The 22,122-nt window shown below is 48.6% G+C and overlaps 1 protein-coding gene across 1 annotated transcript in view; it reads right to left on the reverse strand.

Annotated features, from left to right (window-relative positions):
• The window catches only part of Ago2 (argonaute RISC catalytic component 2), an 81,504-nt gene that overhangs the window by 22,445 nt on the left and 36,937 nt on the right, over nucleotides 1-22,122 (reverse strand). The window contains exons 3-12 of the mRNA XM_085678900.2: nucleotides 15,094-15,214; nucleotides 10,358-10,539; nucleotides 8,178-8,314; nucleotides 6,670-6,804; nucleotides 6,100-6,187; nucleotides 5,082-5,229; nucleotides 3,775-3,894; nucleotides 3,510-3,632; nucleotides 2,701-2,834; nucleotides 993-1,177 (exon numbers count right to left, since the gene is read on the reverse strand). Coding sequence (XP_085535026.1) covers nucleotides 993-1,177; nucleotides 2,701-2,834; nucleotides 3,510-3,632; nucleotides 3,775-3,894; nucleotides 5,082-5,229; nucleotides 6,100-6,187; nucleotides 6,670-6,804; nucleotides 8,178-8,314; nucleotides 10,358-10,539; nucleotides 15,094-15,214 — 1,373 coding nt within the window. The remainder of the gene's footprint in view (nucleotides 1-992; nucleotides 1,178-2,700; nucleotides 2,835-3,509; nucleotides 3,633-3,774; nucleotides 3,895-5,081; nucleotides 5,230-6,099; nucleotides 6,188-6,669; nucleotides 6,805-8,177; nucleotides 8,315-10,357; nucleotides 10,540-15,093; nucleotides 15,215-22,122) is intronic.

Consider the following 22,122-nt stretch of genomic DNA (forward strand, 5'->3'; position numbering starts at 1 on the left):
GCCTCACCGCCGTCAGGATGGGGAGCTGGAGGCTCATCTCACACCACCCATGTGTGACCCAGGGCTGGCTGAGCAGAACCGGCTATGACTGCAGCTTCAGTCAGCCCTCACAGCAGGAATGATGCCTCATGCTAAGCAAATGCCTGGAGAGCTAAAAATAAAAGCGCCAGCCTCCTCAAAACCTTCGGCGAACACAGAACCAACATCAAAAAGCTGTGGGATCCCTACTCCCCCATCCCCAGATTCCTTCCTGGAGCAGCTGGTCACTGCTCTTCGGGCTATTCTAGAAACCAGGACTCCAGGGGTAACACTCATAGCATCCAAACACCACTGCATTGAACTTGGAGGGAGAAGCATGGCCTTCATGACAGTGTCCTCTGCCTGTGGCTAGATAGAAAGTATCTCTACTGCTAACAAGCATCAGGAAGCCACAGTTGCCTTTCTTGGCTCCTGCACCACCAGATCTCACATCAGCACCCTCCTGACAGGAAGCTTGTGGGCAAATTGCTCTCACCTTGCAGACCTGTCCATACACCAAGGACCTCCTGAACATTCCCTTTTCACCGAGATTTCCGAGCTCTGCATTGATGACTGAGCAACTACCCTCCGACAGAGAAGCCCACCTTGTCTGGAGTGGTAGCGGAGGTCATCCATGCTGACTGAGCTCTGAGGAATCAGGAGTCAGTAGGGCTTCCTGAGGGAATGCTGGCATTATTAGGGGACTCTCTTCCACCTGACAACAATTGTGCCACAGCATGAAGATAAAACCAACCCTAAAGTCAAGTTCTGGGTCACCTGGAGTTGCTAGATTCCTGGGACTGTGGCCTGATGCAAGACAACAAGATGACGCCAAACACCGACTAGAGCAACCAGATCCCCTCTCCCCTCTTGGGCTCAGGGCCGGGCAAGAAGCAACATGAAGGGGAACAACAGGCAACCTCTACCCACTGGAACTCTCAACTCCCTGCAGCCTGCGGAGAGCTGACACCTACCATACACGGGAGTCTTGCCGGGCAGGATGACGACCACCAGCTGAAGACCAGCGTAGGTATTCTTCAGATGCCGAAACATGGGCTCCACACTGTCTGCTCCCTGGGCATATTTACAGAAGCAGGGCTGACCCTGGATGGGCATCCCAGCATCTCTCGAGATCTTCCTCAGTTGCTCTGTGAAGGACCTGAGGGAAAAGACGACCTTGCTGAGATGTATAACAGATGGGAAGTAAGTCATATCAACTATCAGTTCTGAATAAGATTTACAAAGTGGGGAGGAAGGGGAAGCACATTTCTGAGTGTTGGTGGCCCATGCCTTTAATCCCAGCACTTGGGAGGCAGAACAGCCAGGGCTACAAAAAGAAACCCTGCTTTAAAAAAAAAAAACAAAAAACATGTTTATGGAGGTTAGAATTAAGATTTTTTTTAAATATTTATTTATTTATTATGTATACAGTATTCTGTCTGTGTGTATGCCTGCAGGCCAGAAGAGGGCATCAGACCCCATTACAGATGGTTGTGAGCCACCATGTGGTTGCTGGGAATTGAACTCAGGACCTTTGGAAGAGCAGGCAATGCTCTTAACCTCTGAACCATCTCTCCAGCCCTAGAATTAAGATTTTTCAGAGCTGGGAATGTAGCTCAGTTGACAGAGTACTTGATAGCATGCACAATCTTTCATCCCCAAGACTGAATATTCCAGGCACAGTGGTGGATGCCCGTGATTTCAGCTTCTGGGAGAAATCTGGGGGGGGTCTACAGCTCTAGGCTAACCTTGGGGTGCATGAAACTGTTTAAGAAACGAAGAATTAAGGTTTTTATTTACTTTTGGTAGCCCAGGATGGCTTCAAACTCAGGAATCTATTGCCTCAGCCTCTGAGGGACAGGGTTGGGAGGTAGGCACCATGCCATGCTGGAGTTAAATTTCAGATAAAGCCAGAAGTCAACACTATATCAACCTGTGGAAGAGGTGAGTGGGCTATATACTATAATTTTTTTTAAAAAAAGCATTGCACGAGAGAAAAACGCCATGCAACAGAGTTCATGTGGAGGGGAAAAGGAAGGGGTAGACTGGCCGCTGGGGATGGGGGCAGCAGAAAAGAGAGAAGCAGGAGAGACAGACAGAAAGACAGAGAGATGGGAGGTGGGCAGGGTCCTTTGAAAAGGGAACGTAGTGAATGTACACAGGAGGAGCTCTTAGTGGCTGCAGCTGAGGACGTAGCCTGTCAGGACCACAAGGGCAGGCCAGTGCAGATGCCTGAACACTAATACTGCACACCTGGGAGGCCCAGGGGCAACAACGCTGGGATAAAATGGCAGATAAAAAAAATGCATGCTTGCTGCCTTCCCTTAGTGATGCAGTGTGGGTGTTTTTGTGCCGTGCAGACCTAAGCAACTCTAGTAAAACAATTGATACCATTAGTTGCCTTGTGGGTTTTCCCTGCTGCTCTGGTGGGTATAACCAGGCTTGGAGACACAGACTCAAGAGAAAACAGGGCAAGTGAGAGCCAAGCAAAGTCAGGAGACCCCAACTCAGGTGACCCCAAGACTGACTGAGTCTATGCTCAGTTCCAGAGCAAGAACATGTCTAATCAGCAGTGAAGGTTCCTATCTATCGGGACTGGTGTGATCTGACACTCGCAGTGTGCGAGGCCGAGGAGCAGACCCTCTGCAGCCCATGGCACACGGCGGTCCCAAGCAGGCTTACTTCAGATGGACTTCGGTGCATTGGCGCTGGGGTGCGAAGCAGGCGATGGCCCACACCTTGATCTCGATACCTGTGTGGAACTGCTTGTTTCTCATGTCCCACACGCCTTGGACAGGGGTGGCAATCGCTTTGTTCTGCAAATAGAAAGTAGTTTGGAATGTGAGGAAACAAACGGAAACCCTGTGGCTTTTAGTCCCCCTGACCAACAAAGACTCTTCGAGCATGACTGGACTGGCTCTAGTATCCCCAACTAGCGATGCAGACAGCCCCCACACATGTACAGCGAGGCAGATTCTGGAGGGAGGCTGGCAAGCTAGATGAGGAAAGAGAGGATGGCCGGGGAGATGGTAAACAAGTAGGTGGACAGCAATGAAGAGCCGAATGATGGATGGAGAGAAGGGATGAAGGAATGAGAAGACAGAAGGATACGGTGACTGGATAAACAGATGTGGTTGAGTGGAATCAGATGAATGGGCAGTTAGAATAATGGATGGGGCTGAGAAGAGTCAGACACCATCCCCAAAACCTCTTCCCTAAGAATAAAGTGAAATTGAGGTTAAGACAGACTTTTAGAAACACTAAAAGCAATGTGCAGACTTTAAAAAAGGGTGCAAAAGGTAGAGTCTTCATCATGCATGGGTCCAATGGGTACAGCTCAGAGCAGCCATCTGCCAGTGCCCCGTGTTTACCCCACAGGTACGGCGGCTACAAACCTGAGAACACACATGGCTAATCCACCTCATACACACATACGCACACAGACACCCACGTGTGCGCACACACATCCCAGACCCTCCGCCTGTACCTACCCTGCCCCCGTAGAGGATGGAGGGAGGCTGCAGAACCCGTCCTGTCACATCTGTCATCTCATCTTTGACCATGATTCCAAATTCGCGAACATACGGGTCTGTATTGAAACTTGCACTTCGCATCTTTAGGAAAAAGAGGAAGACGAGTCAGTGAAGGCCTCTGCTCCTTCTGAGGGTCATCCCTGCTCAAGCATAGCAATGTGTGCTCAGGGCTGTCCTTGCCATAGTGCCCCATCCTGGAGGAACCTGAGAACCCAGTGCTCACCAATTTGCTGATCTCCTCTTGCCGATCGGGTGCCGACCTGGCAGTGGCTCTGATCATGGTTGAGGTCTGATTGTCTGTTAATTTTTTTATACATCTCTGTCCAGCCACTATGTTACAGACCTATAAAGAGGACACACACATGTCAACATATGAACTGTGGGAGAGAGGCGGTTTTCAGGGGCTCAGTACCCAAGCCAGAGCCCTAGCCAGTGGTGGGGCTGCTCCATAGCCTACCACTCACAGCAGAACAAACCTGGCCTGACAGAAATGCATTCTTCAGCTTTGGTGGCACTGATGGGAACAGGGGCAGGGGACACTGGTGCCAATCTAAGAGTTCTGGATTTGAGCTGGGCATGGTGAGTGGCTCACATCTGTTGTGCTGGCTAGTTTTATGTCAATTTGACATAAGCTATAGTCATCTGAGGGGAGGGAGCCTCAACTGATAAACTGCTTCCCTAAGATGGGGCCGTAGCCTGTACTCCCCCATCCCATCCAAGTAACAGCCTAAGCAGAAAACCATTAACGAGAACTCTTAAAAATAATGATAAGGATGCTGAAGTGTAGCTCTCCACAACTGAGGACCCCTCAAGCTTTCCTTAGGGGCTTGCTACTGGGAGTTTGACCACGAACACATGGGAGGCGGCACACAAGGGTGAGATGCAGATCCAGGAAGACTTGGAAGTCTGATCAAAGTGCAGGATATGAAATTCCCAAATAATCAATAAGAATACTGGGGGGAAAACGTATCGGGTTGTAGACAGACATGCAGGGTATTCTCCTAATTAGTGATTGATGTAGAACGGTCCATTGTATTGTGGTTGATGTTACCCCTGAATTCCACAGCCTCTGTATCAGCTCCTACCTCTCTCTAGATTCCCAAGCAGATAGAGTGTCTGCACTGACTTCCTGGTCAACCGTGGTGTGGGAGAGTATGTGACATAAGCCCTTTCTCCCAAGTTGCTTTTGGCAGTGGCGTTTCATAACCATATCAGAAAATCTAAGGAAGACACCATCATCCCAGGGCTCACAAGGCTGAGGTAGGTGGGATCTGAGGTGGGGGCCAGCCTGGTCTACATTGAGAATTCCAAGTCAGCCAGGGCAACAAAGTGAGATCCTATCTAAGAAAGAGGTGGGGGGTGGGGAGATTCCCAACCAAGCTGCTAATCTCAAGACACTTTGAGGGGAGGGGTGCATAAAAGGGACAAATCTCAACGATGCCATGGATTGACTGGGTCTTTCAGCATCAGTGAGGCTGGGCTAGATTGAGGCTTCTCATCCCTAGTTGAGGGTAAAGTGCAGAGACTTGCCTCCAAGGGAAGGTAGGTGTGTTTCTGCTCCTGTCCAACTTGTAAACACGGGAGGTGGGGGTAGCGCAGAACCAGTTTGTGCCTGTCTTTGAAGTACTGGGCCACTGTACACTCCACTGTCTGCCCACTCTCCTGCTGCAGCGGGAACCTGCGGAAAGAGCTGACTCAGGCAAGAGCCCCCCAGGCTCCCTGGACACTGGAGTTCCAACGCCCTCCCAGATCGTGCAGGCAGCAAACGCCTCAACTGCCTCCTGGACTATTCCAGAGCCCTCCGCTCTCAGGCTGCCCGCGCCTGTTGGGAAACAGCGACTACATAGACATCTAAGAAACACACCAATCCAGTCTCTACTCGACAGTGCAGGACACAGGAAGATGAATCCAAAAGTCTATTTCCCAGCAGAACACGGTGACTCTAAGTAGGAGTTAAGAGCACTGGCTGCTCTCCCAGAGGACCCAGTTTCCAGCACCCACACAGTAGCCACCTGTGACTCCTGTTCCAGGGGATCTGATGCCCATTTTGACCTCCATGGAGACCAAGTACACACGTGGTGAACAGACATACATGCAGGGGAAAAAAATCATACAAAAAGGGGGGAAAAAAAGGAAAAAAAATCACACACAAAAAAAAAAGATGAAAATTTAAAACCAAAAACAAACAAAAAAAATCCCAACTTATCCTATTTTAAATTATGTGTGTATGTGTGTGGATTTGGTGTGTGGGTGTGGGCACCAGGGCAGTACATAGTGGGCACTGCAGCTGGAGCTATAGGCAGTTGTAAGCTGCCCAACACAGGTGGTAGGAACCAAATTAAGAGCAATACACGCTCTTAACTACTGAGCCGTTTATCCAGCCCCTTTGCAGAATGGAGAGTGAATGAGCCACAGAGGTGGCTACTAGTATTTTAGGAGCACAAATAAATCCTTGCAGGACAGTCCCATGGCTTCCAGTGTCTGGGAATCTGAGTGACAAGGCCAGGCCTGAGTTTGGAAGGAGGGATGGCTGTTTTAGCTGCCTTACGTTTGGTGACTGGCAGGCCGACGAGTCACATTGCAGACACGGTACTTCCTCTTCATCTGACCACAGTGCGTTATCTCCACCTTTAGACCTGGTGACAGACAGCAGGCATCAGAGCGACTCTTGTCACCCACCTACAGTCCAAGACCCACCCTGGAATCAATTTTCATGCATGGCAACTTTGGCCACATTTGAAGCTGTGGGGTTCTAATGAGGGGAGTAAGAAATGCAGGCTATCCTCAAGACGCCATGGCTGGATTCACCTTGTCCAGAGATGCCTTCGGCCAGCAAAATGCAGCATAGTAAGACTTGGGTGTCACCACTACCCTTCTTTCAGGGTGATTCTAGCCCTAACGTTTGTGGCTCGGGGGATGTCCCACACCGTGTGGTTGTGCTCATTGGAGTCATGGGCTCTCTGTGCATGAGTTCCAACTATCTCAAAGTCAGTGGGTCACTCCTCCCACAGCTCCCTCCCTCCCTCCCTCAGAGTAGAACGAGAACCCATCCATGCACGGGCAGGGATTGCAGAGGGGGCCCTCACTCCCTAGCCTGCTGTGCTGGGTGCTTCTTTACCTTTAATTTCTTTGGTAAACTTTACCCTTTGGGAATCTGTCAGAGGTTTTTGTTGCTCTTCAATACTTTTAAAATCCAAAACTTCGCAGACAAACTCGATCACCGGCTGTGCCTTGTAAAACGCTGTGGCTGATACTGTGTGCAGGAAAAGGGACAGACAGACAGAAGCGTTTCATGGAGGCATCCAGAGGCATCGATGTGACTACCAGCAGCTCAGGAGGCCTGCCCTCTGTTTCTCCCCTATGGCGTGCCCCATGGCCATTTGTGATGAGAAAACCAATACCCACTAGGCCCAGAGCTCCACACCTCAAGATAGGGACTGACCAAAGAGATTCCATGTTTTTCTCTAGCCACAGCCAATGGTAAGGGACTGGCTGCATCTGAAGTAGTCACCCCAAGAATTACTGAGGTCATGAACAAGTCTAGCCTGACAGGACAGTCAGGACCTTGGATCTTGTAGGCTTTTCTGACCACCTCCTGCAAAAGGCATTTCTGTGATTTCCCATTCACTTAATTCTTTCGCAATTAGTATGCATCTGAGCGAGAAGTGCTCTGGGGTCTCCCAGAGCTGCTGCCAGGACTTCTCCCCTACGTGAGAGGAGGCATCATTCCTCGAGACTGTTGATCTCTGGCAGAGGGAAGTGGGCTCAAGCACAAAGTATGGTCCCAAGTCTCCTGAAGCAGGAGGGAACAGCAGGGGAGCTACAGTGTCCCAAAAACGGGTCACATGGAACCCATCACTGAGAGCTCCCTGGATAGTGGGGTGGGGGTGGGGTGGCTCTGGGCCAACCAAGGGATTGATGGAGTCACAACTGGAGGCGTTTCTGGGAGGCTGTAGGTCCTGACTGGAGAAGTAGATCGCTGGGGTGTGCATCCAGGAGAACATTTCTCCCTGGCCCCTTCCAGTCACCCCCTTCTCAGCCACTGTGAATGAGGTGAGCAGCTGTACTGTCTCACAGCCTCTCTGCAGTGGTGTTTGGCTTCAGAATGACGGCATCAGCGTACTTTGGACTGAGTCCTCTGAAACCCTGAGCCAATCTTTACTGCTTTAAATGGTTTCTTCTAGGTACTTGTCACAGTAGTGACAGGTCTAACATACTGCCGAAGCTGTAGGATCAATGGACAGTGGCCATCCACTGGCACCTAGTGGTGCCCTTCTCTCAGTGTAAAAACCTTGAGTAATCAGGAAATGTGGAGCAAAAAGTAAGGGGTGTAGAAATCCCACACCTGGGGTATCCTAGTCATGCACAGGGCCTGGCAGAGCCAGTTCCCCAGCCTGGCTCAAGGGTTCCTGGGAATGAAATACTTCAAAGGTTCCAATACCCAACTAGAAACCACCTCAGATATCAAACAGATGATTGGCACAAGCTGGTGACACAGAGGCTAGAGGTGGCTATGAGAAACCTTCCTCCTAATGTCTGGTTCCTCTGCATATTTTCAGATCTCTACTTCATGTAATAGAAGCTGCATGGGCACCAATCACCCAGCAGTGAATGGGTTTTTCTTACCATCAATATTCAGCATCATTTTCCAAAGAGAAGGTCGGACGGACTGATGGAAGCCAAACCACACTTCTCGGCCCCCACCCAGGGGGTTGGAACAGCCTTCAGATGCAGTGAAGAAGGAGCGGCCAACAGGGGTATACCTGCCAGGGAGACAAGCCCTCTCCTGATCAGACAGAATCAGTCACGGAGGGCCAGGCAGACTCCAGCCTCTCCTCCAGTCATCCCAGCAGGCACAACTACACTGAGACCATTCGAGGTTTCTTCCCTGTAAAGCCATGTTCATTAAATGGAGTTCTCGTCTGCACTCAGTGTAAGCAGTAGCCCTGCAGACACAGGCTGTTGATGTTTACACACGTGAGCTGGTGGAGGGCAAGGGGACCTCTCTCTGTCAGTGTGAGACAAGACGCACAGTGTGAACTTAGACTCACTTTGAGGTACCTTCCTTATGAATCTCAAAAGGACAAGAGTTAATCTGGGAAGAGTTCTGCCTACAGCTGCAGCCTTGGGACCATGCAGAATGCAGGTTAGTTGGTATTCCATCCTCTTTCCTCATTCTTATTTCATCTGACACTGCATAGCTGGGCATCCGCATCCTCCTAGTCCAGGGCTGTGCTAAGGAGGCAGGAGCAGCTTTAACACCAGCACTGGTAGAAACCTAACAGCTACCAGGCAGAGGCAGCTATAGCATCCCAGCTCTAAATCCCCGAGCTGCCACTTCTCTATGTGGTTGTGGTCCACCCTCTAGCCATATAAGCTGGTACCCATTCCCTGTTCATTGTAGCTCTTTCAATGCAGGCACCAAAGCAGGAAGGAGGCTGTGGACAGCTCGTGCTTCCAGAGCCTATGCTTAGTAGTGCAAAGATCCACAAGGCCTCAGGCCAGTTCTGCAAGCAGACCTAAGCCTAGTAGAGTCCACCCACCTGCTGAGGACACGCTCTCAAGGGCATCACCTAGACTACTGCATGCGTGGGATGTGCCACCATTCAGGATGCCAAAGACAAGACAGTGTTCAGCCGCAGTACAGGTAACACCGTTTGCTAATGAATTATGGAGCGTGTCCATCTTTCTGCCTGTGCTTGTCAATCCTATTGTGTCTTGACAGTCTTCTGACTACAAAAATCAGCGTAAACAATCCAAAGGAATTCCGAAGAAAGGAAACCATAAGAATTCCTGCCACTCAACTAAAAGCACAGAAAATGTGACTGAAGAGAGGCTTAGAGGGTAAGGGGGTTTGTCGCCAAGCCTGGACTCAAGTTCCACTGCCAGGACCCACATGGTGGAAAAAGGGAACCAACTCCTACCAAGTTGTTCATTCTCTCTCTCTCTCTCTCTCTCTCTCTCTCTCTCTCTCTCTCTCTCTCTCTCTCTCTCTCACACACACACACACACACACACACACACACACACACTGGTGGCATGCCACACACAATAAAATAAATACCGGTTTAATAAATTAAACCATATACAAGATTTTGTCAATCACCATTCCAGGCTATTTCTGTGCCGACCTGTCTCCCTCCCGTCAACAGTTCTTAGCACGACAGGTGGGCCTGGGCCCTGCCAAGAGTAACAGCTGGCCCTGGGATGTGGTCTCCTCTCTGCCTAAGACGTAGATAGTGAGCCAAAGGAACACCCAATTTCTCCAGAGTATAGAGGGCTCAGCCCCAGAGCCTAAGCACTGAGCTTTCTTTCTGCTCCTTACTTCTGGCCTTCCAGTTCTGTTCCCACCATTCCTAAAGTCCTACTGTGTGCTCTGTGTGAGAGCCAAGCTTGGATGCGGCTCCCAGGCCTTGGTCCCATGTGCTAGTCGCTCTGTCGGGCAAACAGGAAAATGACAAACCACAGAAATGGTCCCCACCCACTTGTGAGGTGAGGCAAAGGGTGATCCTCTAACAAAGCTGGCAGATGCCTCTGGGGCTAGCCATTGCCATAAAAGCTGCAGAGAAGTCTCCCAGGGATGGGCGTTCAATCAAGCACCATGTGGGTGTGCACCGTGCCGTCAAGAGCTGCTCTTTCTCAGGCAGAGGCACTGGTGACAACTCTTACACTATCCTCTTCCATCTCGGACTGTTGGCCCCAGACAGAGCATGTGTGCCCACCACCACTGGCTCCTCAACTTTCCCGAGAACACTCGGTTTCATTCAGCTTGTGGTCCTTTCTCCCCACCCACCTGATGCTCTCACCTCATGGATGGCAAGTGCCTCATGACAACGTCCAGGGCCTGGATCGTCTCAAAAGGGACGCTGGGCAGCCGCCCCGAAAGTGCATCGTGTAGCGCCTGCAGGCTCACGCATGACACCCACTTGATGGACACCTTGAAGATGCGGTCTTTGCCTTCTCCCGGCAGCGTGACCTCCAGTTCCACCTATAAACCAAAGCACAAGAAATTATATTTTTAACTTTACTTTTTGGAGTATGGGCCGGGTGTGCATGTGTAGAGGAGGCGGGGGTTTATACCAGGTGCCTTCTTTAACTGCTTCCCCTTTGAACTTTCAGCCTATCTTCCAACCTGGGGCCTGCTGATTAGCATAGGCTGGCTAGACCGTGAGTCCCAGGGATCTCCAGACTGACTCTATCCCCTCCACCTGGTGCTAAGGATAGAACTCAGGTGCCCCTGCTTTCACGACAAGCACTTAACCAACAGAGTTACCTCCCCAGCCTCAATTTTATTTACTTTTAACAAATGTGCATAATGAACAGGTGTCAACAGTGCATTCAGGTCAATCCTCAGCACATAGGACACCCACGACTCCAACATGCCCACTTTTCTCCCAGAACATTTGCTGGATCTACTCATAATATAATGTCCACTGCTGGATCTCCATTGTGATTCATGCCTACAACAGTGTATCACGACTATGGTCCACAAAGCACTCAGGTGGTGATCAAAGTGACTTTGTTATCTGCTGTTGACATGTCCCATCTTGTATGCATCGCCACCAGACACTGAGCTAGCAAACAGTCCAAGGCCCTGGGGCCAGGAAAGGGCAGAAATGGTACTGGGCTTGGGGCTGGCCTGTTGCCACCACTCACAGGCAAACACAACCCAGACGTGTGTCTAGAACCCAAGGATGGCTGGGACATCACATGGTACCAACCTGGGTAGGGAAGATGGTGAGCTGGTTACAGACTCAACCTCGGAGGACATTGATACTGAACCAAGCTGCTCTTGTTTGGACATCCTTGCAAGAAGGAATCAAACTGAGAACAAAAGTAAGTGCATTTTGGTACAGTATACCACTTGGAAACCAAGGAAGGAGCCAGCCGCACCCTGCCACAAAGAACCAGTGTCTGGGGAGTTGTGAACACAGAAGCAGCTGTGTCTTCAAGGTTTCTCTGTCCTCAGCTGCAGGGCCACCTACCCCCAACCCCACAGAAGGAGTGACAGCACCAGCAGGTGTCTGGTGTCACAACCCCCGTGCTGGCCAGGCTGGAGGGACAGCTGCAGGGCTTGGTGCCATGCATCCTTTCCTGATGGGGACATGCAGGTCATATCCTGTTTCAATGTGCCCAGGGAGCTGCTGTCTAAAGGCTTTCTGGGAAAACCTTGGCAGGATAGGTTCCTTCGGTCTTATTTTTGGTCAGCTTGACACAACTAAAAATCACCTGGGAATAGGGAATCTCGAATTGGCCTGTGAGCATTTTCTTAATAAATGACTGATATAGAAGGGCCCAGCCCACTTTGAGTGGAGCTGCCCCTGGGCATGTAGTCCTGGGTTATATAAAAACCAAGGTGAGCAAGCTAGTGATTCATGTTCTCTCATGGCACCTACATCAATCAGTCCCTGCTTCCAAGCTACTGTCTCAGCTTCTCTCAATAATATTTGACCTTTATCAAATAAACCCACCCCCACGCCTGAAGTTGTTTTTGTTTTTTATCCCAGCAACAGAAATTGAACAAGAATAGAAATTGGTGTTGGGCTGACTGGTGGTGGTGCATGCCTTTAATCCCAGCACTTGAGAGACAGAGGTGGGCAGATATCTGTGAGTTTGAGGCTAACCTGGTCAATACAGCAAGTTCCAGGACAGCCAGGGCTACACAGTGAAATCCGGTTTTTAAAAACCAAAAAAAGGAAGGAAGGAAGGAAGGAAGGAAGGAAGGAAGGAAGGAAGGAAGGAAGGAAGGAAGGAAGGAAGGAAGGAAGGTATCAGAACTGGGGAGTTGCTGCGATAACCTGACCATGTTCTTTTGAAAGGTTGTTGGCAGCATTCAGAGCTTTGGCTGGAAGTGCTCAGAGCCTAGAGAGCTATTGGACCGGATTTGGAAGTTAAGAATGTTGAGAGCAGTGGTCGGGAAGCCTGGCTTGTGAAGTTTCAAGGGGAAACAAAGACTATCAGAGCCATGGTGTGATGTGTTTGATTAATTTATCTGTGTTGGTAAAACTTTTGTGCTGTGATCTGTAGGGATATTTTGATGAATGATTGATATGGAAGGATTCAGCACAGCATAGGCAGTGCCACAGTTAAGCAGGTAGTCTTGGGTTGTATAAGAAAGTAAGTAGAGCTGGGCAGTGGTGGCACACACCTTTAATCCCAGCACTCGGGAGGCAGAGGCAGGCAGATCTCTGTGAGTTCGAGGCTAGCCTGGTCTATAAGAGCTAGTTCTAAGACAGGAACCAAAGCTACAGAGAAACCTTGTAAGTAAGTTAGTTGAGCAAGCAAGCCATGGGAGCAGGCTAGTACGCATGATTCTTCCATGGCCTCTGCTTAAGTTTGTGCCTCTCTTCACACTTTGCATTCCTCGCCCCCCTTTTCTGGGGATAGATTACGACCAGGACATGGGAGCCAAGTAAACCCTTTCCCCTCCAAGTTGCTTAATCATGGTGTTATCAGCCACAGAAAGCTAGAACAGTGGTCCTCCTGTAGCAAGACCAGTTTTCCCAGCCCATGTGTGAGGAAGCACCCTGGAAGGACTCGGCAGAGACACACGGGTGGATGTCCTTAGGCGTATCCAAGTCTTAGCAGCGTGTCCCAAGTATAAACACCACAGGGATCCCTGGGGAAGTCTCCTGTGCCTCCCCTTCCCAGGATTCAGGCTACTGGACACCTTCAGATCAGGCAGGGGTTCCCCATGAACTGGGGCTCAGCTATAGCTTCCATCTAAGAAGGAGACACTCAGCTCTTCCTGGCCCAGGAGGCGGCAGCTCTGAAGCTATAAACCTGCAGGCAGCTGGCAGGACACAGAGACAAGGTAAAGAGAGACTGAGGGCTTCAGTCCCAAATTTAGAGCAACCAGAATGTAACTTCCTAGTTCTGTCCCGTCTCAAAGTGAGGCCATGGGCTTGGTGGACACAACTCTTCTCTGTCCTAAGGAGTTGCTTTCTTTCCAGGGGGCTGGCAGTGATGTGAAGAGCAGGGAGAAATTGGAGAGGATTGCTCATTGGGCAGGTAGTAGGATATGAACATTGGCATGTGCCCTTATCAGGTAATACATTCCCCATTGAGCCACTAGGTGGATGCTAAGCTAATGAACTCAAGGAGAATCCTTTCTTACTACAGATGACAAAAGAGAAAAAGGTCACAGTAGGAAAAGAAAAGGAACCCCTGTGCTAGCAAGAAGGCTCCCAAGTTCTCTGGGACCCAGATGCTCTGTGTGCAGGCAAACAGCCAATAATCACATACACTATCCTTACTTGTGCTCATGTCCTGGGCAGTGGGGCTGGAGCTCTTCAAACCTTGCTATCTGCACTACACTGTGGGACCAGAGGAGCGCACACAGCCTCCAGCTCCGTGATGCAAACCCACACTGCGTCTGAGGCCGAGATGGACCACACACACAGGGAAGTGGGGCTGCCTATCCCAGACGCTCCAATCTGCCCCGGAGAAGTAGTTGGCTGGCAGGGGGAAGTGGCTTGTGTCACTGTGGCACACCCACAGCTATTTCACCCCAGGCTGGGCTGTGTGTCTGCGTCTGAGCAGCAGAGAAACTCCATTCCTCCTTTCAGGAGGGCTCTCCTCATGCTCCTCCTAGTGTCTAATTATAAATCTGTACCAACAAAACTGTGAATAAACTCCTTATGCTTTCCTTTCTTATAGAGCTTTAAACAAAAACAAATGTGCAAATTAAACACAAAACCTTAAGATCAATAAATCTCAAATTCACAGCCTGTTAATTTGCCCGGGAGAGGCTGCTCACTCATTCACACCCAGTCCTGGGATTCCCTCCAACTCGGAACCCTACGCCCATCATCCTACCCGAGTGGCAGCGACAACCCACGTGCCACTAGTGACTGGGAAAAGCCAGATCAGAACATGACACACAGAGCTATGTAATCATTGGCCCTCTCCCTGCCCTAACATAGTACATTCCTGTCAGCATGGTGACTCCAAGCAGAGCCACCAGGTACTGAGACTGCCTGGCCCCACTGGGGCTACAGACAGGCGCAGATGAACCCAGGAACTTAGTCACTTAGCAACACAACCATTTTCAGACCTGTAGAAACTGTGCCAGTTCCTTAATTCTCAGATGTGTCAAAGACTGGGCACAAGCTTTATTACTTTTTAAATAAAGCGAAGATAAAGATAAAACTAATAAGGGAAGGTAACCATTTTCTATGGCCACCTCACCAGCCTGACTCACCCCCTCCTCCTCCCTGCAGAGGCCACCGCAGCAGCACATCCTCTTTGTTACATTGCCAGCAACACACACACACACACACACACACACACACACACACACACACACACACACACACGTGCTCTGTGGGCTGCACTTGGGAGTATGCATTACATTTAACCAGCCCCACTGCAAACCTCAGCACAACACACACAATACACCTCGCACACCATACACCTCATGATGAAGTCCCACTGAGCAGCTGCCCTGGTTGTCCAGATGAAGCGATTTTACACATTAGAGAAATGAGTAACCTTGGACCAAGTCTGAATCTGGACTGGGCTCCAGCACTCACAGCCTCACCTTGTCCCTGCCGATTGGAAGGGGCATGGCAGTGTACAGATTTTTCCTTCCATCAAACACTGGCTTCCGGTCCCCGAAGATCTGGGTCTTAAAGTGCTGGACCATGTGCTCCACTATTTCCCTGAAACAGACAGAGAATTCAGTAAAATGTCAATCAAGTCGAGGAGGGGGACGGGGGCTGGCATCTGTCTTATACAAACCAGCTCTGAAGCCACTTTAGGAAACTGGGGTTTCTGCCTGTCGTGTGGCTATGCCATCCTGTGGTGGCAACAGGGTGGGGGCGCTGAGTAAAATCAGCCAAGAACCTGAACTGGGCTTGTCTCGTTTTCCTGGTCACAGAAATGTGGCAGAACATCCAAATGAATTAACACAGGACAGATGGTATATGTCACCATAAGCTCATGTGCGAGGTACACTGAAGGGTAGCTGTTGGAATTTCTGTCCCAAAGTTTTAGGCTGGACACCCATACCTCTGTTGTGAGGCTGAGTGTCCCCCATTGTCTACAGACCACATTTTCCAGCACACCCCATTTACAGCAATCACTGGCACAAAGTCCAACCCTAATGTGTGTAACTATCACCAAATTTTGTAAAAAAAAAGTCCTAATTCCCCCTTGCTCAAGCCAAGCAGAGTAGCTGCAGAGACATCTAGGAGGAAGCCCTGCACCAGACACGCCCTAGATTCTCCAAGCTGTTACAGTGAGCCCACAGGACCACCTGTGCACTGTGCCCAAGAGCAGCCTGCATGCTGGACACAAGGATAACAGAAGAAGCCACTGGGCCTTATCCTTGTTGATGGGGAACAACTCACTCCACCCCTTGAGAACTACAGGTTACACTGCCATCAATGTTTTATATGCAGGGACACTGAGGCACAGAGCCACAAAGAGCAAGGGACAGCGGTAACACTAAGGCCTCTCTCACCTCTATCCTACTTCCAAAACTCCAGAAACTGCTGGGAGGTAACCATGCTGGCTGTTAAACTTATGCTAGAGTTCTTGAAGTTTCTTTAAAAAATAAAATTAAAAAAAAAAAAACCAAACCCACATCCTTCGGTTAATTTCTAATTATGCAGGTTTTATGTTACTGCATCGTCATTGTGACAGACTTATGCCCAGCCCAGCCTTCTCAGAAGGAACGATCCAAGCTTTTACTCAAACATAGACCCGTCAACATTTTTAAAAATTGTTCTTGTATTTTGTTTATTGAAAGAAACATTTTTGTTTTATTTTTAATTATATGCCTTGTGTGTGGGTGTGTATGCAAGTGCAGTGCCCGTGGAGGCCGGAGTACAGTGCCCGTGGAGGCCAGAGTGCAGTGCCCGTGGAGGCCGGAGTGCAGTGCCCGTGGAGGCCGGAGTGCAGTGCCCGTGGAGGCCGGAGGTACAGGTGGTTGTTATTGTTTGATGTGGTGCTGCGAACTTCACTAAGCCTCCTGTCATAGCCTCCAGTGCTCACTGTGTTTTTACACTGAGTCATCTGGGGCCTGATGCTGTCTTACTACGTAACTTAAGAAATCTGTCCTTATTACTATGTGCAATGAAACCACACTGCCTATAAATGCAGATGCTATCAAGCCATGGCATCTGGGTCAGCCACTGATCACACTCTCGTGTCTCTTACGGTTGACACTTTCTATCCCTCTGAGATAATCACTTAAAACTAAAACTCCAGGCCAGAGGGCATGTAACGGCTTTCACACAGGCTGCTGTGCATGAATGGGAAAGGGATGGAGACGGGCAAGGGATGCTCAAGGCAAAGTTACACCCAGGACATGGGAAAGCACAAAACCAGCAGGCAGCTGCCTTCCCGCTGCGCTCTAATCCACGAGGGATAGGAGTGGGATCCTGAAGTACACAGCATCACCAGGGCATGCACAGAATATTGGCCTGCTTCAAGACGGGAGATCCACAATTAGGACAGCACCATCTCCAACATTACACCACTCTGACTACTAGAATTCTGAGACTGGACCCACTTAAGGAACACTACAATTAACAGCAAAAAATATTTAATGAAAAACATTAAATATTTGCATGTTTAAACAGCCAGAAGCTCTCACAATAATTTGCAAGCCTGGTGGGCTGGCTCTGGCCTCAGCCTGTAGCTCCCAGCCCCCTCAGTTGCTAGGTAACTGAACTGACGCAGTTTCTAACCATGGCAACCTAGGCTTCTTACAGACTGACGCTGACAGATCACGTGCCCATTGCCAGCCACGTGCCATTGCCTGATGCAAGCCTGAGTCACGCCTCCTTTCAGAAAGGTTTCCTGCATGCTGTGGATGGCATGACAAGAGCCTCATGGGAACCGCAAAGCCCAGATAACACCAGTGCCGTTTCCCACCCTCACTTCAGTCTGGAGGTGTGCGCTACAGCACTGAGACCGACACACCCACTTAGCAGTCTTCACTGAGACAAAACATAAGACCTTGGAAGATCCTCAGCACTGACAGCTGCCCAGCCCAGCTGGGCCTGTGGCTTTTGTGCAGAAACATCCTTGTCACAGGAGCACATTAGCAGGATCTCATCTGATGTCCAGCAAATTCTAGGCACATGGTTCAGCAAATCAGATGACAAGTTCCTCTCCCCAGCAGCTGACAGGAGAAGGTGCACCAGCAAAGAGAACTTTGACTTTCTCCACCAGGTACCAGCACCCTTGGGGACAACAGTCTGTAACTCAGATTACAGATCTCCCATGAGGTACTTGGCTTTGGACTTAGCCTTTTGCCTTAAAATGTGCACTGGGAACAGGAAGCAGCTGTTTGGGGATTAGGATGACTGAGGAATGGCGACATCACAAGCACAAATGCAGAGTTTACTGATGGTTTCAACAGCCCAAAAGGAATCTTCAGGGGCCGGGGAGATGGCTCCATCAGTGAACTCTGGCCACAGACTGAAGTAAGTTTCAGTGACTGGCTGTGCTGGAGAAGCGGTGACAGCTGCTCCTGGGAGCTCAGAGGCTGCCCAGCTCTAACTGGCAAGCTTCAGATCCAGGTGACAGAACCTGACTCCAAAACAAGGGCAGCACATGAGAAACGACACACGAAGGTGAGCCTCTGGCTCCCGTACACATCCACTTATGCACAGGCAGGCACACCCCCTCTAGCCTCAATCTTCAAGGAAAAGCAATAAAAAAAATTACCCCAACTGAAACCAGAGTATTTTGCTTCTTAGATCACAACCCCTTGACGGAAAGTAGATAGATACCTGTGGTCTAGTATGTGCAGAGCAGCAATTAGGAAGAAAAGGGAGAAAGAGGCTTCAAGAAACTAAGACCAGTGTTGTCCTACACAACACAAAAGGTCAAGATTCAAGTCCAAGAAACATGAATCCCATGAGAATTACACATGGGCACACTGTAGTCAAATAATGGGAAAGCAATATTAAAAATAAGAGGGGCTGGGTGGTGGTGGAGGTCCATCTTTTTAGCCCCAGCACATGGGAGGCAGAGGAGGCAGATCTCTGTGAGTCTGAAGTCAGCCTAGTCTACAAGGTGAGTTCCAGGAGAATCAGGGCTACACACAGAAACTGTCTCAAAGACAAAAAGAGGGACCGCTTGTTAGCTCAGATTAAGAGTGCTGGCTGCTCTTGTAGAATCTAGATTCTATTCCCAACACCCACGTGACTGTAGTCACGACTCTGTTACTCCAGTCCCAGGGGGCAGGACTCCCACTTCTGGCCTCTGCTGGTACTAGGCATACAGAGGGCATGCAAGCACACAGAAAAAAAAAAAAACAAACAACAATAAAAAACACCTATAAGCATAAATAAAATTAATTTAAGAACATTAAAGAAAAAAGACTACAACATGTGAACGATTGTGATCAGCTTTTATTTTCTTTTGTGAGTATGTCAGGGGGAGAGAGAGAGACAGACACTCTCACTATAAAACCCTGGCTGTTCTGGAAACTATTATGTAGATCAGTGTTGCCTTAAACGAGACATGAACCACCCAGTCTGACCTCAGAAACAGAGGCTGTTCAATTGCTGGAACCCACACGGTGGGAACAGAGAACCAACTCTTTTTCAAGCTGTGCTCGGACCTCCACGTGCGCACTGTAAGACACGTACTTGGTCTCTCTCACAAACACAGGAAATAAATAAATGTAATAAGACATTTAAATTAATGTCTTATTTAATAATGTCTTATTTATTTGCTGGGTTGGCAAAATGACTCATTGGGTAAAGGTGCCTCCTGGCAAGCGTTATGATTCTGAGCATCAGCCCTGAAAACTACATAAAGATTCAATTCTAGGGGGCTGGAGAGATGGCTCAGAGGTTGGAAGCACTGGCTACTCTTCCAGAGGTCCTGAGTTCAATTCCCAGCCACCACGTGGTGGCTCACAACCATCTGTAATGAGATCTGGTGCCCTCTCCTTGACTGTAGGCATACAAGCAGACAGAATACTGTATACGTAATAAATAAATAAATCTTTAAAAAAAAAAAAAAGATTCAATTCTATGGTTGGGTGGTGGTGGCGCATGCCTTTAAACTAGCACTCAGGAGACAGGCTGGAGGATCTATCTCCTCAGAGTTCAAGGCCAGTCCTGTCTACAGAGCAAGCTCCAGAACAGCTAATGCTACACAGAGACTCCATCTCAAAAAAAAAAAAAAACATCAAAAACCCAAAACAACTCTTCATATATGAGGCCTCAAAATGGGAGTGTTCCTCGGTCCTGGCCTCCCAGTGCTAAGATTCCAAGTGTGAGCCACCACACTTAGTGACTTAGTGTAAACATCACTAAGTAGAATTATCAAATATAAAAGGAGGCATTTCCTAATTATTGAAGAATCAGTTTGTGGTATGATGGCACACGCCTTTAATCCCAACACTCAGGTTGAGGCAGGTGGATCTCAGTGAATTCCAGGCCAGTCAAGGTTACAAAGTGAAAAATTCTGTCACAAAAAAACAAAAAAACCAAAACAAAAGACAAAACAAAGCAAAAAAAAAAAAAAAAAGCTATACAAGTTTAGGGCCAGGGAAATAGTTTACGGGGTGAAGGTACTTGCTGCTGCATCTGACAACCTAAGTTCTATCTCTGGGTCCCACATAGTGAAGAAGAGATCCAGGTTAACCTCTGAGCATGCGTGCTCATGCATATGTGTGTGTGTGTTTGTGTGTACATGTGCACACAAAAAAGTACAATAATTATAGACAGTAACTAACAGAGCTTCAGAATACATGAAGCACAAACAAGCAGAAAATACTTCTGGAAAGAGAAGCAAGTCCATATCTTATTTGTATGAGAAAAATAAAAGACTGTAAATGTTTGGGCTACAATTATCAACCACCTCCTCCCAAGAGCAAAGCACACCTGCCTGCACCACGGGGAATGCTTCTCAGGGCTGGGCAGCATGCACGCCTTCGATCCCAGAGCTCTAACAAGTGAGACCGACCCAGGAAAGGTTCTGCGCAAAGAAGTCGCAGAAGAAAGCAGATGGCACTGACCATGTGAGCAGAGCCTGAGCAGGGAAGAGGACGGGGATCAAAAACAACCCGAAGGGGGCAGGGTCAACAAAGCAATATAGTTTTTCTGAGCAAAGAACTAGAGACACTGAAATCCCTGGACAAACGTGACTGGGAGAAAACACAGAAATGTAAAACACTTAGACTGAATGGGGTTCCATACAGGGACACTAAAGAATACATAGAACCTGGCATGTTGGTGCACACCTTTGATCCTGGCACGTGGGAGGCGGAGGCAGAGGCATGCAGATCTCTTGAGTATCAGACCAACCTAGTCTATACAAGAGCCTGGTTTTTTTTTGGTTTTTTTGGTTTTTTGTTTTTTTTTTTTAATAAAAGCACACCCACACCACATACAATGAACAACTCTGCTGGGAAATTTAGTAACTTAGATGACATGTGTAGACTCCTTGAGAAGACAAACTCCCCAAGTATGCACAAAATGAAACAGAAAAAAGGAGTGTTCTGATACTGAGGGAAAAATTAAGCTGAAGGAAACAATTTCTACAAACACTGTTACTGGCCCAAACCAGCCCATCTCAATGACATTCAGGAGGTACTTAACGGTACAACTACAGAAATCATTTTTTTCTTCCAATCTATATGTGTATGAGGTCGTGTGTGGAGGTTAGAAGATACTTCTACCTTGAGACAGGTTCTTTTGTCTGCCTAATAGGCCAAGCTAGCCTCTCCTGTCTCCCCTCCCACCGCATCACAGGAGCACTGAGATTATAGCCACAAGATCTCCTTCCAGCTTCCTGTGGGCTCTGGGGATTCAAACTCAGGTCCTTGCATTTGCCCGACAAGCGCTTTACTGAGCAATTCATCTCCCCAGTCCTGTATCTTACACTTTGCTCTGAAAGTATACAAAGAAGGAACAGTTTAGTTTGCAACTTTCTGAATTAGATGCTACATAAAAATAGAACAAAAGACAATTACAGATCTTCATTCCACAGAAACAAATCAAACCAGTCCTATATAGAAAGAAAACATGATTCTCAGACACGGCTCATTTTTCAGAAGCCACAACTCATGCTAATATGAAAAAAAAATGACAAGATATGACCAACAACCAACTGAGCAGTGACAGAATTCAGCTGACTGTCGGGGACTAGTCTCAGAAAATGCGGGAAGAGTTCTCTCTGCGAATCCATCCTAAAGATGAACTGACTGCTTCCCAACTAGCATCAGTAACAGGACAAGGGTGGTCTCTGTGGTGCCTACGCTCAATATCCAGCTGGGTTTCCTCACACTGCAGTAAGGAAAGAAATAAGATGTATTGCACACTGGAAAGAAAGAAGTCAAACAATCCTTATTAAAAACCATGCTAAAGTTGGGGCTAGAAAGATGGCTCAGTGGTTAAGAACGCTTGTTGTTCTCGCAGAGGACCAGATTTGGTTCCTAGACCCACATGGTAACTCCCAACTATCTGTCACTCGAGTTCCAGGGGATCTTATTCCTTCTGGTCTTCATGGATACCACAAAACACATGGTACACATACAATACACATAGGCAAACATTCAAATGCATAAAAATTGTTAAATGAATTAATATTCACATGA

The sequence above is a fragment of the Myodes glareolus genome, chromosome 19 (assembly GCF_982192425.1).
Source record: "Myodes glareolus chromosome 19, mMyoGla1.1, whole genome shotgun sequence".
In the NCBI taxonomy this organism is placed as follows: domain Eukaryota; kingdom Metazoa; phylum Chordata; class Mammalia; order Rodentia; family Cricetidae; genus Myodes; species Myodes glareolus.